Here is a 23,304-nt window from a genome sequence, read left to right on the forward strand (position 1 = left end):
AAAGTTGCTTGTTTATCGTAACCCAAACGAGCATGTAGAAATGTTCCGCATGTTAATAAAAAAATGTATTCCTCAAAAAATATGATCAAGAATGTAAATATTTACATCCTTCCATTTAGCAGATGTGGAGGGGTTTCTAACCCCCAACAGGGCGTCAGCTCGGCTGGGGCTTATATTTTGGGTGCCATCCATCAGGTCATCGAAGCCTGTATTCCACAATGATTTATTTCATATTTGGCACTTGTATGCAATAACATCTGGGCATGCGGCACATCAAATGATTTTGGGATCAGAGCCATCATGGGACACACGATATTTTTTCTTCAAATTTGGCTTTAGAAAATTATGAGAGAAGATGACAGGATTGTTTATGCTTTTGGGAACTATTGTTAATTTATATAATGTTAGCATCTCTGCTACCAACACACACTTTGGATTTATTACTTGCAAAATCGAAGATTTTTCAGGTATATTGGTCGGTTGCGTTTGTTATTACCTTCGCAAAAGCGGAAGGTTATGTTTTGATCGCTGTGTATTTATTTGTATGTCTGTGTGTGTGTGTGTATGTTATTCGCATAACTCAAAAAGTATTCAACCGAATTGCATGAAATTTGGTGGGATGATTGGTTATTATACGGGACACATTTGATTAGATTTTGGGAGCAATCGGGTCAAAGGTCAAGGTCACGAAAAGGTCAAAATCGTATTTTTACCAAGTACAGAACAGTAGCTGCGGCGAAGGTATGCGCTCTACCGAGTGCCCGTTCTAGTTCTGTCTGTTTGTCTGTTTGTTTTTTGTCTGTATGTCAGTCGCCTACAGGTCACAATTCTAAACCGATCGTCATGAAACTTCACCAAGTTGTAAAGGGCATCATAATTGAGAAGCCTATTGATTTTGAGGTCAAAGGTCACCTGGAGGTCAAATTTCTAAAATCGCCATTTTTTATCCGATTGACTTAAAATTGAACAGCATTTGCACATTAAGTCACTAAATAGGGAAACCATCTATTTTTGAGGTCAAATGGTCAAAGGTCAGCTCAAGGTCAAACTTCCAAAATCATCAATTTTCATCTGACAAACCATCAATTTTCATCCGATTGACTTGAACATTGAACAGGATTTGCACCTTGAGTCACTAAATGGGGAAACCAACTATTTTTGAGGTCAAAAGGTCAAAGGTCATCTCAAGATCAAACTTCCAAAATCATCAATTTTCATCTGAAAACCCGTCAATTTTCATCTGATTGACTTGGTAATAGAACAGCGTTTGCATAGTTCCTCAATAAATTGGTAAACCAACTATTTCTGAGCCCAAAATGTCAGAGGTTAGTCAACTCTAGGTCAAACTTCCAAAATCATCAATTTTCATCTGAAAAATCGTCACTTTTCATCCGATTGACTTGAGAATTTAACCGAATTTGAATACTGCCTCACTGAATTGGGAAGTCAAGAATGTTTGAGGTCAAAGGTCAACTCAAGGTCAAACTTCCAAAGTCATAAATTTTCATCTGAAAAATCATCAATTTTCATCAGAAAAATCATTAACTCTCATCTGAAAAATCATTAATTTTAATTTGAAAAATCATAAATTTTCATCCAATGGACTTGAAAATTTAACAGCATTTGCATCGTGCATCACTGAATTGGGAAACCAACTATTTTAAGGTCAAAAGGCCAAATGTCAACTCAAGGTCAAACTTCTAAAATCATCAATTTTCATCTGAAAAATCGTCACTTTTGATCCTAGTGACCCAAGCTTTGATCAAGACCGTCACTATTAATCTCGATGAAATGGACAATTTAATGGATCAATGGCAACCTTTTTGGGGGTGGATTTTGCAAGTCTCATGCCCTGCATGACGTCTTCTTGTTTATTTATTTGCAATGACATCTGGTCATGAGGCACTTCAAAAATGCTTTGGGGTCAGAGCCAAAAGTCATGGGACACGATTTAATTTCCCGATTTTGGAAATTTTGTAAAAAAAAAAGAGTAATTTGTGAGAGAACATTACAGGATTGAGCATGCTTTTGGGAACCATGATTCAAAAGATACAGAGGGATCTCATCCAGCAGGGTCCCCAGGTTAATCTCCATCTAAGGGTCATACTGACCCTGTCTGCAAAGTGAAATGCTATAAGGAAGTGAAAATATTGTGCAAACAGCCAGGCCCAGTTACTTTACCAACACAAAGCTTACCTGCACGAATTCAATTACTTTTCTTATTTATCAACTACGTATATCGATAGATTTGAAAACACAGGTAATGTGTCTATTTTTTACAGTATTCAACTTTTTTTTCACCTCCTCCATCTATTGTTACTGTTTGACCTCTCATCTCTTTCCATGAGACTCGACTTCTGTATGGATAGAGTAAGTTGGGGCCAGATACCTTTTTTGGGGAATTGGGTAAGGAGGGGGCAACAGGTACCCATGTATAATAAATGCACACAAGTATACTCGCACACATCCTCCTCGATTCTTTTTGTTACCTCCGCCACCAAATGTGGGTGGAGGTATTTTTCACCCCTGTCTTTGTTTGTCTGTCCATTTGTTTTTGAACACAATATCTCAAAACGTTATGGACGGATTCGGACGAAACTTGGTGGACAGGTTAGGTGCGTGACAAGGCCAAACACATTCAATTTTGGTGAAGATTTGAATCCGGATCCGGATTTGAGAATTTTTTTTTTTTTAAAGTGATTCTTCACCATTGAGAAATAGGGCCACAAACAATATATATGACAACATAATATCTCAAGAAGTTGTAGACGAGCTATGACAAAACTTGGTGGATGAGTTGGTTAGATGATAAGAACAAGGCTGGTAGATTTTGGTTCAGTTCCAGATCGAGATCTGGCCTATCAGTGTTGTGAACCTTTTCACTTGAAATTCCCCAACACTATATCATCAGCCAATGGGCCGTCCAATGCAGTGATTCAGGATATTGAATATAACTCCAACCATGGAGGTTATCCAGAGTTGGTGAAGGGGCGAGCAGGTTGAAGGGGTCGAGGGGGGTAGGGGGGGGGGGGGTTCACCCCACCTTACTCACCATGTATCTGAGTTAGATTGTCCAGATCCACCAACTACATTTTTACTATCTCTTGTGGTGAATTGATAAGCTGAATATGTTTTTATTAATATATGCTTTTTTAAATTAATGACTTCAAAGTGAAGAGCTAAGCATGAAGAAGAAGAGTAATTAGCAGGATGTGAAGTTTGTTGAACAATTAATGGAGTAAGAGCATTTCACCCATCAAGTATGTGTTTAGAGAGATAACACTCTTTCTACCTTTGATACATTGTCCAAAGGAATGTATCAAAAGTAGAAAGGGTATTAGCTCAAATTTCCAAAACCCAGGCTGACAGCGCACCACGTCTCTTAATCCTCTTTTCTTCCATTTGTGGAGCTGTCTTGCACCACCTTGCACCACCTTGCACCACCTTGCACCACCTTGCACCACCTTGCACCACCTTGCACCACCTCACACCACCTCGCACCGCCTCGCAGCACCTTGCACCACCTCGTACCACCTTGCACCACCTTGCACCACCTTGCACCATCTCGCACCACCTCGCACAGCCTCACACCACCTCGCAGCACCTTGCACCACCTCGCACCACCTTGCACCACCTTGCACCACCTTGCACCACCTTGCACCATCTCGCACCACCTTGCACCACCTTGCACCACCTTCCGCCGACTTGCATAGACTGTTCTGTCTCACTCTTCCCTCCACGTCTTCAAGCAGGCTGCGCATCGTCATCTCTTGTCATCCCATAATCTTCATTACCTCCATTAACCTTTTGTAAACCATCCCTCTTACTTCCTGGTTTCAATGTTTCCTCCCCTTCTCTACATCTCTTCCTTTTCTGTTTGTTTAGTCCCTTGCTGGTTATTACCAATTATTGCCCCACTACCCCCAGTGCCAATTTAACCTTGCTCTACCATGAGCCTTGCTCTTGTAGAAAAAAGAAAAAGGAAGTGAGAACAAAAAAGTGATTAAAATATGGAAGGAAATGTTAAACCTCATCTGAATTTATTTTTTAAATGCAAGATCTTGTGCATTGAAGTGAATACCCGAATAGTATACATCGTAGGACACATCCTGCAAATCTAAATCATTACAAATCTAAATGATTATTCAATGCAAAACATACAGCAAACAAAACATCCCGGGAATGTTTCATTTATTATGCATTCATTTTACCCTCAATCCAACTATTTGCAGTATGTTTGGATTCGTGGCACGGAAACAAGGCAGCCATGGCGACAACCAGTGTCACGTGTTTGCGGAGCTGGAGCGTGATCAACCGGCTGCTGCAATCACTGGATTCGTGTGCAAGGCCCTGCTGAACGAGGAACCCATTTCATAATGCGCTAACTCGATATGCTCATCATCCTGGCATTATTATTCTTTCGAACACGCATTTAGTCTCTACTGTTTGTCCTGATCCTCAGCTCATACACTCTTCCATACTGCTCCATGCTGCTTAACTTCTGATGTTAGTCTTGAGTTGGAAATGAAGGCATGCTGCCTTTGCTCAGTAACTTTCCATGAAAAATACAAATTTATGGAGAACTCCACGTGCATGTTTGTCTGTTGGACAAGCAAGCATGCATGTGTTGTGCTCCAGCATCAGCCATTTTGTAATCCGCAAGTTTGTGTTCTCAAATGGCAGACTGGTAGCACTTTCTATTTCAATCGGGGCCTTGTGGTTTTGTCGGATGAATAATCTTTGAGCGACACTGTATAAAAGTAAAGTCCACAACCTGTTTACTTAATCACATCCTCATTTGGTTTCTTAATTCATGGGTATGTCCCTGTTTGATCCTGGGTAGCGATTTTAAATTCAACGTATATTTGCCCCATCCTTGAAGCGGGAAGCTATCCTGTGATACCGATGCACTTTGCTGACTTCAATATGCCATGCCCTATCAGAAGCCATTTAATACTTTTTCTTGAGTCTTCGGAACATGATGCACGGTATTAGAAGGAAATTTTGTGGTCCGTTACGCCTAAGCCATAGCCACACCCCAGCGCTCCCACCAACTGAAGGTAGTCTACTTACTCGGGTAATTTAGCCACGGTACATTCCACAGTAGCCTTCACTTTTTTTTGGAAAGTTAGCCTGAGTTCTTGAACGTCTTCGATCTAAGTTTAGAGAAGGCAGCCATCTTTACGTCCACATTTAAAGGAGCTCGCGTTCCGACATTCAGCCTTCCTGCAGTTGGCACTGCGGAATCCCAGTTGGTTTGGTCAGCTTAGTCATGGATCAAACAAGATGGCATAAAAACTAAACCTGAGCTTCGCTGGACTATACAGGCTTGTTTGTTCATTTAGAGTTCAGTAATAAGGGATGTGAGATCGCCGGAGGTATTTCTGGATTTCCTTTTCTATTCTTCGAAGATTTCTACTATCCTTTGCCTGCTCTGTATCACAAATTATTATTATTTTTTTTTTTTTGCAAGGAGTTGTGCAAAAGTTGGGTGAGGATGAGTTTAAGAAAGTAGTTACAACCCAACTGAATTTTGCTGCCATTTCCAGATGTTTGGAGGAATTGTTGTTGTTTTTATAACGTGATGCAATTGTTCGTGTCATTCAATATGTGACTGTATTTATTGTGCTATTGTGACAGATCAGCCCAAAGAAATATAGGTCTATATCCTTGTGCAGTACCAGTAAAGCAGCTTTATATTTTATTTTGTGGAACAATGACAATTGAATACTATTGCTATAATTGGTACAGTTTTATACTGAACTTGCTGTCCTCCCCATTGTGAGTCATTGTATTTCATTTTGCAGATTCAGAAAGTTCTAACGTTGCGATTCGGATCCGGTCAGACCTGTGTCTGGCCTCTGGATGTTGTTGTTTGTAAGGTTTGTAAATGGCAGGTGATGTTTTTAAGGTTTGTAAATGCCAGGTGTTTGATAGCTTAATGTACGTTGAGAAGGCGCGTATTGAGGTGTTCAGGAGGTTAACAGGGTGATGATTGGCAGAATCGAAAAGACCGATGATGTAACCGAGGACTACAATTCACTGTATCCTCATACGAAGGGAAAACCATCCAGTTATTTTGATTTATTCTTAGTTACATTATCATAAGTGCTAAACTTGCATGTCTGACTGATGGAAAGAGCTGGTGGATTGAAAGATTAGGAGTTGAGGTTTGTCAATCGTTAATTTTTTTACCCTATTTTAAATTGTTTCTTTGTACAGATCCTGCTGAAACTATTGTTTCTTTTTACTGTTTATTCTACGAAAACACCTTTATCCTGGAATGACAGACTTGGCGTAAGAGTATTATTGCATCAGAATGTTGGTAGTCCGACAGGACACTTTAGAGAAATACACCAATGGTAGTTCAATTAGTCACAAAGTATCCCAGGGTTTGTTCTCCCGAAGCAAGATTTACCCGATAATGCGTTAAAATGTATTTCCGTGTCACTTTGTTTCCCATCTGATTATTAGATCTAGCACTTAATGCCCAAGTCCAGCAAACATTCTGTAGATATTTGATTTCGGATCCATTCCACCATTTATTCTGTAGAGATTCGGTTTCAGACCATGTGTATGTCCAAAGCTCTTCAAAGACGTTTTAACGGAAAATGCTGAAGATGGTAATTTTATATACGTATGACTTTTTATGTTTATTTCTATTTATGACTGCCTCATTATATAATATATACATATATATATATATATCATCAAAGTGATATTTTATACTCCATTGCTTGTATAAAGTATGTAAAGTCCACAGTGTGACTTTGTACTGTGTTCCAAGTTTCACTACTGCCTGCTTTGCTGCTGTTTTGATGGACAAGACACATTAAAATACCATGTCCAGCAGAGTCACTTGTCACCTTCGCTGTTAAGACATTTTAGTAATTGGGGGTGCTGGGGCAAATATATATTTGTGTTGTGGCTAATAATCCCCTCTGTCTGCAGCGGGGTCAGTAAACCACTTGCATTGTGGCATGTACACAGGCATAAATCACAAGTCATCCTCGCAGGGAGGGAGGATTTATTTTTCCCAGGGAGATTGTTAGAAAATTTGTTTTAGGATACATGTACTGTACGTACACACTCGTGCTGGGCAGATTAGAAAATTTGACAAGAATCTATTACCGTTTAATTTTTTTTAATACAAATCGGCTGATTCCGTTGCTGATTAGAGAGTGATAAGTAATGACGTCATAGTGCATTGTGCACACATGAAGTGCATACCATGCCAAATCAGTGCCGTGCTCATGATTGACGGATTGACGTTATTGAGTGGCTGTGAATCGATACATTTTAAATCACTTGTCCAATCAATTGGTGTACCAAACAGAACAGCATTCTGTCATTTTCAAACTAATGATGAGCCACTGTGTGCTCATTCCATAAGTTATTGACGGATATAACATGAAGCATTTCATACTTCTCTGGTCATGTGAAAAGCAAGTTTTATACAAAATGTCGGTCATGGCTGTCGTCTACCGCCCTCCCAAACCACACCCATCATTCCTGTCTGACTTCTCCTACTTTCTGACCCAGCTCTGTTCCCTCTCCCCCTCAATCCTCCTCCTCGGTGATTTCAATATCCACATGGACTCCACTGACTCCACAATAACCACTGACTTCACTGATTTACTCACCTGCTTTAACCTCACTCAACATGTCAACTTTCCTACCCATAACTGTGGTCACATTCTGGACCTTGTCTGCTCTACTGGATTAATTTTGCACCATCTCTCTGGCTCCGACCTCACCCTCTCTGACCACTTAGCCATCACTATGACCATCAACATCCCCACCCCAGCACCAAGGCATTATCGCACTATCAACTTCCGTAAGCTAAACGCTCTTTCACCTACCTCATTCTCATCCACCCTCTCTGAAAAAATGTCCACTTCTCCCTTCGTTGACCTCCACACCCCTTCTGACCTCACTGACTACTACAACCACACTCTCTCCTCCTTCCTTGACCAGCTTGCACCTATAAAAACCAAAACAGTTTCTTTCACCCATTCTGCTCCCTGGTTTACCCCTGAACTCCGCCTGATGAAAACTCGTGCTCGCCAACTTGAAAGACTCCGCAATAAAACAGGTCTCACAATTCACTCCCAAGCATATAAGGACCACCTACAACACTACAAAGATGCCCTCTCCCACGCCCGCTCCGCCTACTACTCTCAAATTATCCACTCTGGCTCCGGAAACCCAAAAGCACTCTTCTCTACAATAAACAAACTCCTCAGCCCCCTGAACACCACCACCCAGTCATTCACAGTAGACAACTGCATCTCCTTCCTTTCATTCTTCCAATGCAAAATTGACAACATCTACAACAGCTTAACCACCACCGCACCTGCTCCCCCTCAAACCACCTGCCCCCCCTTATCCTGCCAACCCCTGTCTCAGTTCTCCCCAGTCTCCCCTACTGACCTCTCTGAACTCCTCATAGGAATGAAAACTGCCACCTGCACTCTTGACCCCATCCCCTCCAGCTTTGTCAAGGCCTCTCCTCCTGCTCTCTCTCCACTTATGACTGCAACAATAAACTCCTCCCTGTCTACAGGCATCATCCCACCATCCCTCAAAATTGCTGCTGTTACCCCCATTCTGAAAAAACCTGGACTCAACCCTGACACCCTAAATAACTTCAGACCCATCTCCAACCTACCCTTTCTGTCAAAAGTTTTGGAACGCGCTGTAGCCACTCAACTCAAACATCACCTCTCTGCCAATAACCTGAATGAAACATTCCAATCCGGATTCCGCTCCAACCACAGCACTGAAACTGCTCTCCTCAAAATCACCAACGACCTTCTCCTCTCCTCTGACGCTGGCAACTTCAACATTCTCATCCTCCTCGACCTCAGCACCGCCTTTGACACCATCAATCACACCATCCTCCTCACCCGACTTGAAACCACCTTTAACATTACCCGCACTGCCCTCTCTTGGATCAAATCATACCTCTCTGACAGACGCCAGTTCATCTCCATCAATAACTGCAAATCCCCCACTGCTCCCCTCCCCCAAGGTGTCCCCCAAGGTTCAGTTCTTGGCCCCCTCCTCTTCATCCTGTACCTGTCCCCCCTTGGTCACTTAATCCGCCGTCATGGTCTCCAATTCCACTGCTTTGCCGATGACATCCAGCTTTTCATCTCCACCAAGTCCATCTCCACCGCCACCCACTCTATCCTGACAAACTGCATCACTGAAATAAAATCCTGGCTTCAAATCAACTTCCTCAAACTTATCTATGATAAATCTGAAATAATCATCATTGGCCCAAAAACGCTCACCAAATCCACCCATAACTTTGCCCTCAACATCGACGGTTTCCCAGTATCCACCTCCCCTCACATCCGGAATCTTGGCATCATCTTTGACCAAACCCTCTCCTTCGACAAATACACTAAACACATCACAAAGACAGCCTCTTTCACCTGAAAAACATCGCCCGTCTCCGTCCATCCCTCTCCTCCACGGCTGCAGAAACCCTCATCCACGCCTTCATCACCTTTCTAAAGGGCAAAGGGCATCTTCATCACCTTCATCACCTCATCCACGTTTCTAAAGCAATTGGTTGATTTATATGAATCGAGTGTGCTTTAGAAAGATTACGTTGTTTCTATTTTTGGGTTTCAAAGCAAAATACAATTATTGATAACACTCGATTTCCGAGCCATTTGCTGTATTGATGTTTTTAAAATGACCAAGCCAATTTTTTTCTCCCAATCACCCGATGATTATCAGCTGTTTATAAAGAATGTTTCTGCACATCTACTTGAAACGTCTGTTAATGCAACATTGTTTTGTTTTTTTTACTCATTGAAATTCGTCCAAAACTAGGGTGAAAGCTACTCAAGGTTTTTGGGTTGTATACAGAATAACTGTAATCGGTAATCGGCACTCTCACTGACTCCAATCGGCCAATGCTGATTACGGAAATATTGCTGATAATGGCCTGTGCTGATTACCAATTCTGATATCGGCCCAGCACTAATACACACACACACACACACACACACACAAAACTACACAGAATTGCCTTATTTAATATAGTAGGATGCCACATTACATCAAATGACGCAAGAGAATTCATAATAAAATATACCCTTTTTTTTTTTTTGTATACAAGATCGAGGCTCGTGAAAGAGCCAACATTAATCACACAAAAAGTCAAACCGACACACAAAACACAAAATAAGGGGAGCGGTAGACAAGATGGGGAGAGAGGGGGAAGGACACAAAAACAACATTTGAGAGCAGGGACATCGAGAGAAATGTGGGAGGGAGAAGGCTTGGGGGGAGGTGGGAGAGGTATAAAACATATGAACACTGCAAGGACTTCCAGGAAAGAAGTTGGAATTTCCAAAAAAGTAGATCTGGGGTGAAATAGCGGGGGTAGAAAAGATCAAGGTTTTGGATGGGGGAAGATAAGAGATGGTGGTGAACAGCTTGTCGTGGATTCGGGGGGTCGGCGCTCCCCTTACCAAGGGGGAGTTAATCCTCTTGTCTCTTAAGCTGGCCATCCCCCAATCCTGGAAATTATAACGCTCCTTCCCGGTCGAAATTGGCCAGGGTGATTGGTCAATGGAGTCCCAAATACCTGAGTGCCAATCCGACCGCAAAGCAGGGAGATAACTCCCGCTCGGACCGTGGACAAGATGGAAATTGCCGAGCGGTTTAGAAATCCGAAGCCTGAGCCATTAACAAAGGACTAAACCCGATTGTGGAAGTGTAACTCAGTGTAACATATTGATTGGCCCTGGTAACTTATTAATTAACCTGGTAACAAAGCAGATACATTTTATGTGTATGAACAATGTAATCTCTTGAAACACCTGGTCAAGGCCCCAGGCTAGAGCACCCCCCCCCTGCTGTGTAAATGGAAATCACAGCAGGAGGGGAGCGAGCTGATGCCAGGACTCGGTGCGATGCATGACCTCGGGACATTAGCGGAGAGGAGATTAAGTCCAGTTTGGCGATATAACGAGAGCAAACGTTGAGTAAAGTAGACTTGTCCTCAGAAGCCCTGCCCGACGGAACGATGGAATGAACGAGTACGGCGCTGCGGAAGAACATCAGCCGAACGAAAAGGACCATGGAAAAGAGTTAATCTCAGCCATTGAATAATGCGGTATTATTTGGTAAATGGAATGAAGTGAATAATAAACCAGACCTTTTGGTAAACCTGAGTCCGGTCATTGGAGTCCTGTGAGTCATACACGAAATTCTACCACAATATGGAGGCACCGCTGAAATTTCGAGTGGACGTCGCCAAGGTGAGCATGTAAGCATGACGTCTTGGGGATCTGTCCATTATGAAATATGAATTCTGAAGATGGAGGATTTGGTGTGTGGGACTTGCATTCCGTAGGTAATCCAAGGAGTGTAAAAGTATTTTTGTCACGACCGTCCAAGGTAAAAGTCACGGATGGAACGGTTTAAATGATTCTATTATTCGTGTGTTTGCGAGGATGCGTACGGTATACGCTGGGTGTTAAGAGCCTTACTCTGGTCTGCGGGCAAGTCGGCTCATGAAGTGCACCATGAGGCGATTTGTTTGCCGGGTCGGTAAGGTTCGGTAAGGTCCGTACACGTGTACAATCGTGTACACCCGTTTTAAATAGAGAATTTTTTTTCAGTTTTCCCGCCATAACTAAAACTTGTTGTGTTTTTTTTGACGAAATTTGCTAGATAAATAGCATGGGTGACACGGATTAAATGATTTTATGATTATGAATTAATGAGAAAATGATTTTATATTTAAATATAAAAATTGATCTGCTTGGTGTTAGTTTAAGGGCTGTTCCAAATTTATCTTGATTATGAGACAAAAACAGCAGAATGGGAATCAACAGACAATGGAACAGCTCGCGACGAGTGTTTGTGGGTGACAACCACCCTCTGGTCGAGGCTCATAGAAGGGGTGATGCTTACTGATTCGGCACGCTTAAAATAGGTGTTAATGGTTTACGAATGTTTAGAGGTCATTGCAATGTGATAATAACACTTGTTGGAACTTGTTGTTGGAACTTGCTGTTGGCACTTGTTGGAACTTGTTGGAACTTGTTGTTGGAACTTGTTGTTGGAACTTGCTGTTGGAACTTGTTGGAACTTGTTGTTGGAACTTGTTGTTGGAACTTGCTGTTGGCACTTGTTGGAACTTGTTGGAACTTGTTGTTGGAACTTGTTGTTGGAACTTGCTGTTGGAACTTGCTGTTGGAACTTGTTGGAACTTGTTGTTGGAACTTGTTGTTGGAACTTGCTGTTGGCACTTGTTGAAACTTGTTGGAACTTGTTGTTGGAACTTGCTGTTGGAACTTGTTGTTGGAACTTGTTGTTGGAACTTGCTGTTGGAACTTGCTGTTGGAACTTGTTGTTGGAACTTGTTGTTGGAACTTGCTGTTGGAACTTGTTGTTGGAACTTGTTGGAACTTGCTGTTGGAACTTGTTGGAACTTGTTGTTGGAACTTGTTGTTGGAACTTGCTGTTGGCACTTGTTGGAACTTGTTGGAACTTGTTGTTGGAACTTGTTGTTGGAACTTGCTGTTGGAACTTGCTGTTGGAACTTGTTGGAACTTGTTGTTGGAACTTGTTGTTGGAACTTGCTGTTGGCACTTGTTGGAACTTGTTGGAACTTGTTGTTGGAACTTGTTGTTGGAACTTGCTGTTGGAACTTGCTGTTGGAACTTGTTGGAACTTGTTGTTGGAACTTGCTGTTGGAACTTGCTGTTGGAACTTGTTGGAACTTGTTGTTGGAACTTGTTGTTGGAACTTGCTGTTGGCACTTGTTGGAACTTGTTGGAACTTGTTGTTGGAACTTGTTGTTGGAACTTGCTGTTGGCACTTGTTGGAACTTGTTGGAACTTGTTGTTGGAACTTGTTGTTGGAACTTGCTGTTGGAACTTGCTGTTGGAACTTGTTGGAACTTGTTGTTGGAACTTGTTGTTGGAACTTGCTGTTGGCACTTGTTGGAACTTGTTGGAACTTGTTGTTGGAACTTGCTGTTGGAACTTGCTGTTGGAACTTGTTGGAACTTGTTGTTGGAACTTGTTGTTGGAACTTGCTGTTGGCACTTGTTGGAACTTGTTGGAACTTGTTGTTGGAACTTGTTGTTGGAACTTGCTGTTGGAACTTGTTGTTGGAACTTGTTGGAACTTGTTGTTGGAACTTGTTGTTGGAACTTGCTGTTGGCACTTGTTGGAACTTGTTGGAACTTGTTGTTGGAACTTGTTGTTGGAACTTGCTGTTGGAACTTGCTGTTGGAACTTGTTGGAACTTGTTGTTGGAACTTGTTGTTGGAACTTGCTGTTGGCACTTGTTGGAACTTGTTGGAACTTGTTGTTGGAACTTGCTGTTGGAACTTGCTGTTGGAACTTGTTGGAACTTGTTGTTGGAACTTGCTGTTGGAACTTGTTGGAACTTGTTGTTGGAACTTGCTGTTGGAACTTGTTGGAACTTGTTGTTGGAACTTGTTGTTGGAACTTGCTGTTGGCACTTGTTGGAACTTGTTGGAACTTGTTGTTGGAACTTGTTGTTGGAACTTGTTGTTGGAACTTGTTGTTGGAACTTGCTGTTGGAACTTGTTGGAACTTGTTGTTGGAACTTGCTGTTGGAACTTGCTGTTGGAACTTGTTGGAACTTGTTGTTGGAACTTGTTGTTGGAACTTGTTGTTGGAACTTGCTGTTGGAACTTGTTGTTGGAACTTGTTGGAACTTGTTGTTGGAACTTGCTGTTGGAACTTGTTGTTGGAACTTGTTGTTGGAACTTGCTGTTGGAACTTGCTGTTGGAACTTGTTGTTGGAACTTGTTGTTGGAACTTGCTGTTGGAACTTGTTGTTGGAACTTGTTGGAACTTGCTGTTGGAACTTGTTTGAACTTGTTGTTGGAACTTGTTGTTGGAACTTGCTGTTGGCACTTGTTGGAACTTGTTGGAACTTGTTGTTGGAACTTGTTGTTGGAACTTGCTGTTGGAACTTGCTGTTGGAACTTGTTGGAACTTGTTGTTGGAACCCGTACTTATTTAATTAATTACATTTCTTATTACATTACAGTAATTACATTACAGTAATTACCTGAGGTAATTACAGTAATTACAGTTCCGGTAATTACAGTAATTACAGTAATCATTACAGTAATTGCAGTAATCTTATTACAGTAATTACATTACATTAACTCAGGCACCTTTTGAGTAAGGAAGCTGATATTTGGACATGACACTGACCAAGGGATGTGGCTGTCAAGGAAAATATTGATTTATTGATTAATCATTTAATAAATTAACTCGTTGATTTATAAATGACTTATTTAATTAAAATTCCTGAGAGATACATCTTCGGATGAAATACTTGCAGATTGGTTATGCTATGAGCCAATTGATTAAGGAAAATATTTTGTGATGGCCATATTGGCAATTTCGTGGCCATATTCGTGGCAACTCAGTTAGTGCCACTGCACCTTTAAAATGCATCCCTGCGTTCATTTTTCGATCGATTGAGTTGAAATTTTGAACAATCGGATCTGGACTGTCGTTGTTAACGACTCTAGCATGCACTCGTCCAATCAGGATGGAGCGGTATGGTCCCCGGATTATCACTGCCCGCAGTTTTAATTAATTTTACTTTCCTCTTGGTCATATAATTTTGAAGACATGCATGTCATGATAGAGGAAATGTTTGTTCTGTTGAACGGAATAAATGTTGTTTATTTGAGTGGATGGGTATTTTTGTGTATTTTGTATATATTTTCACGACTAATTCCAGTTAACATCCTGCAAAATTTGCTCGTTTGCTGGCCGAGTCGAAATTGCGTTGAGTTTCTATGGCATGCGCCATTAAAAGCGCTGTGTAATGGTTGAGCTCCCTTTATTTCGTTTTGGTCATGCGGATGAGCAGACAAAGTGACGAATGCTGCGGCTGGAGCAGTAGAAGCGATGTTTTTTAATGGAAACGATGTAATGAGTAATAAACGTGGGAGGGGGCAACACCACGCATACCTCTTTTAAGGTGTGTATAAACCCTGAAATATTTCAGCAATCAATACAATGCTGAAACTATGTAAGTGAAGTGAATGAGTAATTTAATAAGTAATTTAATAAGTAATTTAATAAGTAATTTAATAAGTAATTTAATAAGTAATTTAATAAGTAATTTAATGAGTAATTTAATGAGGAATAAACGTGGGAGGGGGCAACACCACACATACCTCTTTTAAGGTGTGTATAAACCCTGGAATATTTCAGCAATCAATACAATGCTGAAACTATGTAAGTGAAGTGAATGAGTAATTTAATAAGTAATTTAATAAGTAATTTAATAAGTAATTTAATAAGTAATTTAATAAGTAATTTAATGAGTAATTTAATGAGGAATAAACGTGGGAGGGGGCAACACCACGCATACCTCTTTTAAGGTGTGTATAAACCCTGGAATAAACGTGGGAGGGGGCAACACCACACATACCTCTTTTAAGGTGTGTATAAACCCTGGAATATTTCAGCAATCAATACGATGCTGAAATGATGTAATTTATTGTGTAATATGGTCGACCTTGGGTTTGTTTGGGTTTGTTGTTTATTTTTGTGGGTGTCTATTTTTGAGTATTTTGGATATATTTTCACGACTAATTCCAGTTATCGTCCTGCAAAAGGTCTGCTCGTTCTTTTCCTTTGAGTCGTAAATTCCTGTTGAATTCTCATTAAAAAGCGGAATTAAGTACGCTGTGTGATGATGGAGATCCTTGATGACGAATCAGGAATAGTGAATGAGCAGACAAATATCACGGATGGTACACCAGATAGGGAAAATGTAGATGAAACCCCTTTTGCTCAGGTGCTGTGTAGCGCTGCACAAAGATCCATATGAGCGGGGCCTGGGTGCTGTGTAATTAGTACACAAAGAACCAATTACTAGGGTGCTGAATAAACACAAAGATCCATTTTTGGAGCTGGTTCTCCCGGTGCTGTGATTTATTCAAAGAACCAAAATCTTGTAAGAATTAAGATATGAATTGTCGACATCATAAATACTTTAATATATGTAACGATTTTTGTAACGATCATCCTGCAAAAGGTCTGCTCGTTCTTTTCCTTTGAGTCGTAAAATCCTGTTGAATTCTCATTAGAATGCGGAATTAAGTACGCTGTGTGATGATGGAGATCCTTGATGACGAATCAGGAATAGTGAATGAGCAAACAAATATCACGGATGCTGCGGCTGGAGCAGGGGAAGCGATTTTTGAATTGTTCAGTGATTATTCGATATTGTTATGACTTATTGTCAATAGGTATACTAAGTGGCCATGAGGTAGCCTGTTGCTATGTACAGTTTTATTCTATTGTTGATTATACCACATAGCTGTGGTGATAAAGGAAATGTTCGTTTTAAATAGATGATTATGATAGGACCATGACTATAAAATCATGATGATTATTATGAATGATATCATAGGGTTCAAATGCAGAATGCTGCATGAACTTGGGAAAGAACTTTCAAGCCCTATGGGATAAATTGGGTATTACAAGCGATGGAGTTTCAAAATTTAGCATGATTGAAGAAATTTTACAGTCTTATTTCAGGAGTTTTACGAAATTTATATTGCCAAGAGATTTTGGATACTATTAAAAGAAAAATGATGAGATGTTTTTCCCAATGAACTTTAATATCTGCCATCCATTTTGGCTGTCTCACGAATGAAGGATGAGTTGCCTTTAGTGGTTGCAAAGAAAATTTGTGGAGACCAGGCAAAATGGGGAAATATGTCAGATATGACCCTAGGACAGGACGGTGATTCATCAATTAACATGAGGTACGAACCAGAGGTGACGACCGATGAGATTCGATCTCAGTCAATGGATGGACCTGTCCTGACATCATTGGGGAAAGGGCTTATGCAAGGAGTCATCCAAAATGATTAATTTGATTTATTGATGAATATTGATGAATTAATTGAAATTGAATAATTGATTGAATTGTTAATTGATTGAATTTAATTGATTGAATTTAATTGAATAAATTTAACTGAATAAATTGAACTGAATAAATTGAATTGAATATATTGATTGTTTGATTAATGAAAATGCGGTCTCAAGAAAGAAGCTTTGATATCTTTGCGAGATATTATCAATGTGGAGACAACCTGGGAAAATTGAGCAAGGTGGTGAGTTTATATACAGATATATATGTGCGGTTACCATTGTGTGATTTCCCCGTCAAACAGAGCGGACACCTGAGGATTCACCCATTTCATACTGACCCTCCGGCTCATCTGCAAATACTGATCTGTGAGATTGGATTGTGCAAAAGCCACAGCTGAGGGAGATTCTCTGGAAATCACCGTGTGAACAGGTGGAGAGACCCTTCCTGGAGGTACGAGTGAAGCTTTAGAGGAACAAACTACAACACATCCAACGCTACTTTGATAAAAGGCAGAATGGGAAATGGAGCCTACAAGAATACACAAGGACAACCAGAGATTCCAAAAAAAGGTACTTGTACACATCATATGTACGACCGTTATGGTGCCGAAGCTATAAGGCAGGTCGAGAATTGGTATTTGTGGACAAAGGGACATGATGAGGAGTTTCCAAGAGATGGTACATTTGAGCGAAGTCGATTGGAAAGATTAGAACAAAGATTGAAAGCCAGAAAGAGACAGAATCTAACGGTAGACTGGCTTGCATTCCATCTTTGGGATGGTGAATCCAGACAACGGGAACAGCAAGAACAGATAACGGATGTAGAATTTAAAATAAAAAGGATACAGGATACAGTGGAGGAGACAAATGCACAACTGCCCTCGAAATTAGGAATGAAAGTGACAGTTGTCCCATCTGATTTCCAGTTGTCTCCCCAAAAAGGACGGTACAGAGAATTTTTTCGTGTTTCAGGAGATAACGAGAGATTGCAGTGGCAACTCAGGGATGTAGAGATGCAGCCCAGCAATACAAGTGCACAGGTGCACAGCCCAGGTAACGACAGAAGCCGGTGCTTCAACTGTGGAGAGATGGGACACTGGATAAGGAGATGCCCATATCTGAGCAGAAGACAATTTCGACAGGGAAACCAAGGACAAAGAAACCAAGGACAAAGAAACCAAGATCAAGGGTACCAGTGCTGACCGATACCTCAGACAATGATTAGGCCTTCATTGCGACAAATCCCAAATGACGATTGGCCTCAACAAATTAGATTGCTGGACAAACATGAATAACTGTCGATGATTCTTGTGTCTGAAAAGTTTTCAGAGCAAGAATGATTCATTTTTCTTTTTGCTTGTTAACAAATTAATAATTAATTGATCAAATGCCAAAATTGGATCTTCTATTTTGGGCACAGCAATTTTAAATTTACAAAGTTTGGAACAATTGCGTTGCAATTGTTGGCAAACCAAGTAACAAGAGTCACATGATGATCAGGTGGGAATTTCGGACTATTGTTCCGCACAATTGATAGGTCAATGGTCGACTGACATGCAAATGGGTGTGTAGTCAAAATTTGGATAGATTATTGTGAAGGCAGAAAGGGTAATTTCAATTTGACATCATAAAGGTTTTCTAAGAATGGACTTTTGGTTCATTTGTCTATAAGCATTTTGAATTTGATTGACAAATTTTATGAAATTGAAATAAAATTGACACCCATCTGATCTGTAAATAATGGTTCCAACGCAAACAAATATGCATAATGCATGTGTGTGTGTGTTTTTGTGTATCAATCTTACAAGATTGTTGACACCGACAGTGTGCCTGTCTGGAAATGGATAGTTATATGTGGATGGGATTGGGATATGTGGATGGGATTGAATATCCAGAGAATCCGTAAAATAAAATAGAAATATAATTTGATTATGAACATTATCTCTTTTGTCAAGGGAAATGGAATATAAAAAATTTGATGTGCTGGGTTATGAGCAGCCATTAATTAATAGTAAAATTGTGAGTAATTTTGGGATTCCATTTTTGATAGAATGTATATGAGAATAACATCTATTTATGGATATGAGCTTCATAAAAGGAAATGAGGAAGTACAAAAACATCCAAATTTGGGAGAGGTCTTACACTGACTTCCCAGAATACTCTGCTCATGGATTTTATATATATAAACTTGAATTTTATCAGCATATAAATTGTGCTGTATGTATGGATGTGTTTTAGGCATAGATGATATGGGAAAAGAGTAAAGAAAATTTTGCTGGTTTGAACTATTGTGGGTTTTCAGTTCTGGAGTTTAAACAAAGTCACTGGTTAACAGATGAGAAAGGATAGTAAATAAATTATTCTCTGCTGGGCAAATTAAGTACGATATTACTAAGACTTATGAGAGCTATTGTTCCGCCTTACAGCAGTGGAAAATTATTGGAAAAAATTAGATCCAACATAATGAATCTATAAAAGAATGTGATAGGGATAATATCCTCAATTTGTACTAATTATTTGATTGTGGGTAAAGGAATTAAGTCATCGTAGTGGATTGTTAACAGCAGCCTGAAAATGTCCTGAGAGTGTGCATCCATGTAATCAGAAATCCCAGATTTGTTTTTACAAACAACATTTTGGTAGAGGTCTTGTGTGGAACACTTCCTTGGTAGATAAAAAACGGTACTGCATGCTGGCAGCCACTTTTGCGGCCAGTTAGGCCAAACAAATTGAGAGGAAATTGTAGTTAAATACGTAAGTTACACATGGCTATTTGTAAAAAAGGAAATTTGTTGAGATGGGAAACATTTTTTCGAAGGTTTATTAAGGTGTTATAATATGACATGTGGCAAGGCAAACTATTGGATGGGAAAATTAGATCTGGCTATAGAATAAATTTATTGACCCCTTGAAGTTAATCCTTCGAATCATTGTTTCACTGGCATTTTTGTTCAAATTGGAAATAGTTTGGTAGAGCTTTGGTTAAAACATTTGGTTGCGGTATCTTGGAACGAAATGATAAACCATAGGAGATTGATAAGAATAGAAAAAATATGGACCCAAAATAGAAAGTTGGATTCATGCCCCTCATTGCAAACAAGCACATGGGGCTAAGGTGGACGATCCCACAGAAAATGAGGCTGCACCTAACAGCCCAGCAGAACATTCAGTGGTAGATAAATGATAGTCGTGATTTACAGTCATTTGAATTACATTTTAACACCCCTTGCATTGATAAACATTACATTTTCAACATGTGATATTCCTACTTGGAATAGTGACATTTATTTGCCTACATGACATACAATTACCTGCTGATATTAACACCACATGAGTGAAAAATGTATCACAACTACACTCATGATCAGGGGATTGAGTTCAACCCCGGGAGATAGGGGGATCAGGGTAAGACAAATAATCTGATTATGTTACATATTAAGGGATTTTCTTTATTTACCTTTTAGGAAGCTTGTTAGTTTGGTATATAATGTTAAATGTCATCGACATATAACTATGTCATAGATATGAATATATACAAGGAGTAGCAGACTTGTTTGTTGGTTTAGTAGTTATATTGGCAATTGTTTTAGTGGTGGCTTGCTTGAAAGCCTTAGTGACGGTGTGTTTGAATAAGGTAACCAACAACACGATGATAACGCATGAAGTGACAAATGAGGAAAGAAATGTGGAACCAGAAAAGGAAGACTTTTATGGCGACATAAACAGTAGAATTAAGATAATGGCATAACGACAATGTTATGAGTTGTGTCAATTACAATATCAATGAACTCATATCACCACGAGTGACACACTGTTAAAAAAAAAAAAAAAGAGGGAAAAGAAAAAGTGGAGAGGAATTATGGTAATAATACATTATGCTTAATTTGTTGGTTTGGAAAAATTGTTGTTGGGAATTAGGTATTCCCGTTTGTGATTGTAATCATATACAATGCTATTCTTAGTTTAGTAATAAAATACATACCTGATTGAATATTATTTGTGTGACGCATATAAATGAATATAACTTTTTGAGTTAAGGAAAAACAACAAATTGTTGAATGTGAAACTGTCGGAAGATATACATGATTATGCTGATTTCATGGTAAGATGTACCCTATCTGATTCAGTGTGTGCGGAAAGCAGATTCAGATATGACTGAGCATAAAGATAAGACGAGATCACATTTTGGAGGGATTGCTAACGGAATTGGGAAGAAGTTCGAGAAAGAAAATTTGTGGCTAAAAAATGAAGTTAATCGTGGCATACACCCTCTTTCTCAAAGAATGATGAAGACATTCTCCCGTGTAACTTGGAGATGAATGCTTACCTTCACCAAGGAAATTTATGTGACCATTTGCCTGGATCACACTGCAACATATGAAAGAAAGGCGATCACTTACTCTTGTTCGAAGACTTCGAACATTCACCACATCAGAAGTTGCAGGACAACGACATTTTACCTGCAACCTCTGTGAAATGCGGGGACATATGTTATTACTTCACCAACGTCCGGGGAACCAGCATGGAGCTGCAAAAACGGCTGTGCCCTTGTCACAACAGCTGTGCACGATTCTGCTGGTTGCTCCTGGTAAGGACCATGAATGACCTGAACACCATGGTCCCAACATCAGTGTGGATGCATCCGGCATCCCTGTTCCACATCTTGCTGGCCAATCATGGTTCACAGCAAAAAAGTGGCAAGAATGCTACATGGAGAGAAGGGTCAGTCTATGACTCCGCAGTGTTACCACAACAGCGAAATCCTACACGAAGTAGTGCAGGAGCTATGAAGATATTAGGAGAAAATGCTTCATACCTGGATTCAAACACAAGTGATCAGCCCTTCCTTTCAAACAAAGTCAACATTTGTGTGGAGGCAAACGTTTTTTGCCAGACGGTGCAGATGCTGTACAAAACTTGAAAATGAAGTGAAATTGTTGTATCTTGGTGATGGTGAAGTGTTGTTTTGAAAATATATTTGTGATGCAAATGCAATAGATTGAACGATATGGAAGAAGTCAATGACCAACGAAATGTTTTGTGATTCTTGCAGGATGACGGTGTATGCCTAAGGGAATTTGATTACCAAAGTGATTGATTATTTACTTATACTTGTAATGATGTTTACTAGTAGTGATTGATTGTTTACTTATATTGATGTTTAGATTAATGGTTAATATAAACAAAAACAAAAAGATGAGGGAATTGTGGAAGTGTAACTCAGTGTAACATATTGATTGGCCCTGGTAACTTATTAATTAACCTGGTAACAAAGCAGATACATTTTATGTGTATGAACAATGTAATCTCTTGAAACACCTGGTCAAGGCCCCAGGCTAGAGCACCCCCCCCTGCTGTGTAAATGGAAATCACAGCAGGAGGGGAGCGAGCTGATGCCAGGACTCGGTGCGATGCATGACCTCGGGACATTAGCGGAGAGGAGATTAAGTCCAGTTTGGCGATATAACGAGAGCAAACGTTGAGTAAAGTAGACTTGTCCTCAGAAGCCCTGCCCGACGGAACGATGGAATGAACGAGTACGGCGCTGCGGAAGAACATCAGCCGAACGAAAAGGACCATGGAAAAGAGTTAATCTCAGCCATTGAATAATGCGGTATTATTTGGTAAATGGAATGAAGTGAATAATAAACCAGACCTTTTGGTAAACCTGAGTCCGGTCATTGGAGTCCTGTGAGTCATACACGAAATTCTACCACACCGATCCTGAGCGGTTTCCCAAATCGTGCCACAGGTACTCAATGGAGAAAAAGGACGAAGACGATCGAATAAGAGGAAACCATAGTAAAGGCAGAATAAATATGATTTATTAATTATGTACAAAAACCCAAAGAGGAAATGAAAGGGAAAGAATATACAAGAAGAAGTAGAAGCAGGACACAGAGCAAATTAACTACAGTCTTACTTAACTACAGTCTGGACTACTGCAACAGCCTCCTCTATGGTTCACCCTCAATAATCACCAATAAACTCCAATACATTCAGAACTCCGCTGCCCGTCTACTCACCCATTCCCGGGCCCATGACCACATCACCCCCGTCCTTTACAAGCTTCACTGGCTCCCCATCCCCCAGAGAATCCAGTACAAAATCATCCTCTTGACCTATAAAGCCCTCCATAACCTGGCCCCATCCTACCTGGCTCACCTCCTCTCCAGACACACTCCCACCCGCAACCTCCGGTCTGCTGGTACCATCCTCCTGACCCCCCTCCCCCCCCCCCATCCGGACCAAATTCAGATCCTGGGGGGACAGGGCCTTCTCCATCGCTGCTCCCACCCTCTGGAACTCACTACCTCACACCATCAGAGACTCCTCCTCACTCACCACATTCAAAACATCACTCAAGACCCACCTGTTCAA

General features: G+C 40.4%; 1 protein-coding gene across 7 annotated transcripts in view; it reads left to right on the forward strand.

The window, feature by feature from the left end:
- Positions 1 to 4,786, forward strand: part of LOC137429477 (tensin-3) — a 386,475-nt gene extending 381,689 nt beyond the window's left edge. For all 7 annotated transcript variants that reach the window (XM_068119427.2, XM_078780742.1, XM_078780746.1 and 4 more), the window contains one exon: positions 4,233 to 4,786. In XM_068119427.2, the coding sequence (XP_067975528.2) occupies positions 4,233 to 4,377 (145 nt within the window). In that variant the 3' untranslated portion in view covers positions 4,378 to 4,786. The remainder of the gene's footprint in view (positions 1 to 4,232) is intronic.
- The last annotated feature ends 18,518 nt before the right edge of the window (positions 4,787 to 23,304 follow it).

This window comes from Myxine glutinosa, chromosome 6 (assembly GCF_964187855.1).
Source record: "Myxine glutinosa chromosome 6, kmMyxGlut1.1, whole genome shotgun sequence".
In the NCBI taxonomy this organism is placed as follows: Eukaryota; Metazoa; Chordata; class Myxini; order Myxiniformes; family Myxinidae; genus Myxine; species Myxine glutinosa.